Consider the following 2,878-nt stretch of genomic DNA (forward strand, 5'->3'; position numbering starts at 1 on the left):
GCAAATTAGGAAAAAAACTACAGTGAAAAACAGAGTTGAGGAAAATGGGAAAATAATTTAAAGAGAGAATCAGAGCTTTGTGGACAGCTATAGGAAACGCTCCAAGGCAAGGGATGACTACGGCATAGATACTAGAATGAGTATGTGTATGTGTGCCTGGGGCAGGAGAGGGAGGGCCAGGCAGTTTTAGAAAGCCTTATGCAAATGTGTCATAAGGTTAAATAAATCTTTCTCATCCATTTTCAGTTTCCAGAGTTCAAAGTGGGATCCTGAAGTATGTCAACATTCCTCACCCACTCAACTCCCAATGCCAGCACTTCGATGGCCCCCACCTTCCTGTTGGTGGGCCTGCCAGGCCTATCAGCTGTACCTTCCTGGTGGGCAGTACCCCTCATCACTGTCTACCTTCTGTCTGCCCTGGGCAATGGTGCTATCCTCTGGATCATTGCCCTGGAGCCCACATTGCACCGCCCAATGTACTTCTTCCTCTTCCTGCTCAGCGTGTCTGATGTTGGCTTGTCCACAGCCCTGATGCCCACCCTGCTGGGTCTTGCCTTTGCAAATACTCATGCTGTCTCTGCCTCAGCCTGCCTCCTCCAGATGTTCTTTGTCCATGTCTTTTCTGTCATGGAGTCCTCTGTCTTACTCGCCATGGCCTTGGATCGGGCACTGGCCATTTGCCGCCCTCTCCACTACCCAACACTCCTCACCAATGGTGTCATCAGCAAGATCTGTGTGGCCATTGCTTTCCGATGCCTGGGTCTCCACCTGCCCCTGCCATTCCTCCTGGCCCACATGCCTTACTGCCGTCCACAGGTCCTGACCCATTCTTACTGCTTGCACCCGGATGTAGCCCGTTTGGCCTGCCCTGGAGGTGGGGGAGTGGTCTACAGCCTCTTTGTGGTCCTGTCTGCCATGGGCTTGGATCCTCTGCTTATTTTATTCTCCTATGGCCTAATTGGCAGGGTGTTGCAAGGTTTGGGATCCAGTGAGGATCGCTGGAAGGCTGGCCAAACCTGTGCTGCCCACCTCTCTGCTGTGCTTCTCTTCTATGTGCCAATGGTCCTCCTGGCTCTCATTGATCATCTCAGGATGCCAATCCCTCAGCCTGCCCGTACTCTTTCTCCTATGTCCACTTCCTGCTTCCCCCATTGATAAACCCTATTCTCTATAGTGTCAAGATGAAGGAGATTAGAGAGAGAATCCACAAGAGATTGAAGCCCAGGAAGGTGGGTTGTGCTTAGTGAGAAGGATGTGTCCTCCATATTTGTTGGTTACCTGACACAAAGGTTTCCATGACTGAGAACTCAGTTTATCATGCATAAAATGTCATTCAGGTACACAAAAGTCCATGTACATGGATGTACATTTCTGTCCCTTGAAGTGTTCATGTGCATATTGATGAAAGTTTATGAGCCCTAGAGAAGGGGAGTGGTCTATTGTGAGGCCCTATTAACATCACATCCATGGCCCAGAAACAGTCAGAATCTAAGTCTTGTCACAACCATTCAGGTTGTTAGGAGTGTACGTTTTCTGCATGTCCACCAGAATTCCCTGTTACCATTATTCTCAAATTTTCATTTATTTTATTAGTGATGAATTTTACTTTACATCAGATTTTCCTAATAGAAACAGTGTCTTTCACATATCTGTAGGCTATTTTGTTTCTTCCTCTATGAATAGTCTCTTCAAAAAGCCTTCATCCATTTTTATACTGGATTGTTTATGGTTTTAAAAACAAATGTGCAAGAAATCCTTTATATAAAATCCTTTTTATACCTTTGCCAATATAGTATTTGACTTTTTCATTATTTAAGCAACCAAATCTCAAGTAAATACAGTTTTACATGATCAAATCCACTTTTATATATCTTTATAATTTTTGTTTTTCATGTGTTGCTTTTAAAACAAGTGTCTTTAACTTGTTCTGCACATATTCTCTTAAGCCTGTTTTAAAAGAACTGTTATAATGACTTTTCTTTCTAAGTCCAATTTTATGTTAACAAGGTAATTATGTACTCATAGTAGCATCATCTATTACATACATTCTCTTTTTCTCACTGAAATAAAAAACTATGTATGTCATATTTTTGGATTCCCTGGTGGGTCAGATGGTAAAGAATCTACCTGTAGTGCAGGAGACCTGGTTCGATCCCTGGATTGGGAATATTCCCTGGTAAAGGGAATGGCAACCCACTCCAGGATTCTTGCCTAGAGAATCCCATGAATAGAGGAGCTTAGAAGACTATAGTCCATGGGGTCGCAAAGACTCAGACATGACTGACTAAGCAGCATATATGTCGTATTTTAGGTGTGTGTATGGATATGGACTTTGCTTTAGAAATCTTCTTATGGAGTATGATATATATATGTGAAAAAGCTGGCTTAAAACTCAACATTCAAAAAATGAAGATCTTGGCATCTGGTCCCTTCACTTCTTGGCAAATAGATGGGGAAACAATGGAAACAGTGAGAGACTTTCTTTCCTTGGGCTCCAAAATCACTGCAGATGGTGACTGCAGCTATGAAATTATAAGACGCTTGCTCTTTGGAAGAAAAGCTATGGCAAACCTAAACAGCATATTAAAAAGCAGAGACACCACTTTGCCGACAAGGGTCTATATAGTCAAAGCTATTGTTTTTCCAGTATCATGTATGGATGTGAGAGTTGGACCATAAAGAAGGCTGAGCACTAAAAAATGGATGCTTTCAAACCGTGGTGCTAGAGAAGACTCTTGAGAGTCCCTCAGACAGCAAAGGAGGTCAAACCAGTCAATTCTAAAGGAAATCAACCCTGAATATTCATTGAAAGGACTGATGCTGAAGCTCCAGTACTTTGGCCACCTGATGCAAAGAGCTGACTCTTTGAAAAAGACTC

At 43.2% G+C, this 2,878-nt stretch overlaps 1 protein-coding gene across 1 annotated transcript; it reads left to right on the forward strand.

The window, feature by feature from the left end:
• Positions 1-276: 276 nt before the first annotated feature.
• On the forward strand, positions 277-1,244 carry LOC104999047 (olfactory receptor 51S1). The gene is given in 2 exon segments (XM_010854511.1): positions 277-1,120; positions 1,123-1,244. Coding segments are annotated over 2 exon segments (966 nt in total).
• The last annotated feature ends 1,634 nt before the right edge of the window (positions 1,245-2,878 follow it).

This window comes from Bison bison, unplaced genomic scaffold (assembly GCF_000754665.1).
Source record: "Bison bison bison isolate TAMUID 2011002044 unplaced genomic scaffold, Bison_UMD1.0 scf7180017853408, whole genome shotgun sequence".
Taxonomy (NCBI): domain Eukaryota; kingdom Metazoa; phylum Chordata; class Mammalia; order Artiodactyla; family Bovidae; genus Bison; species Bison bison.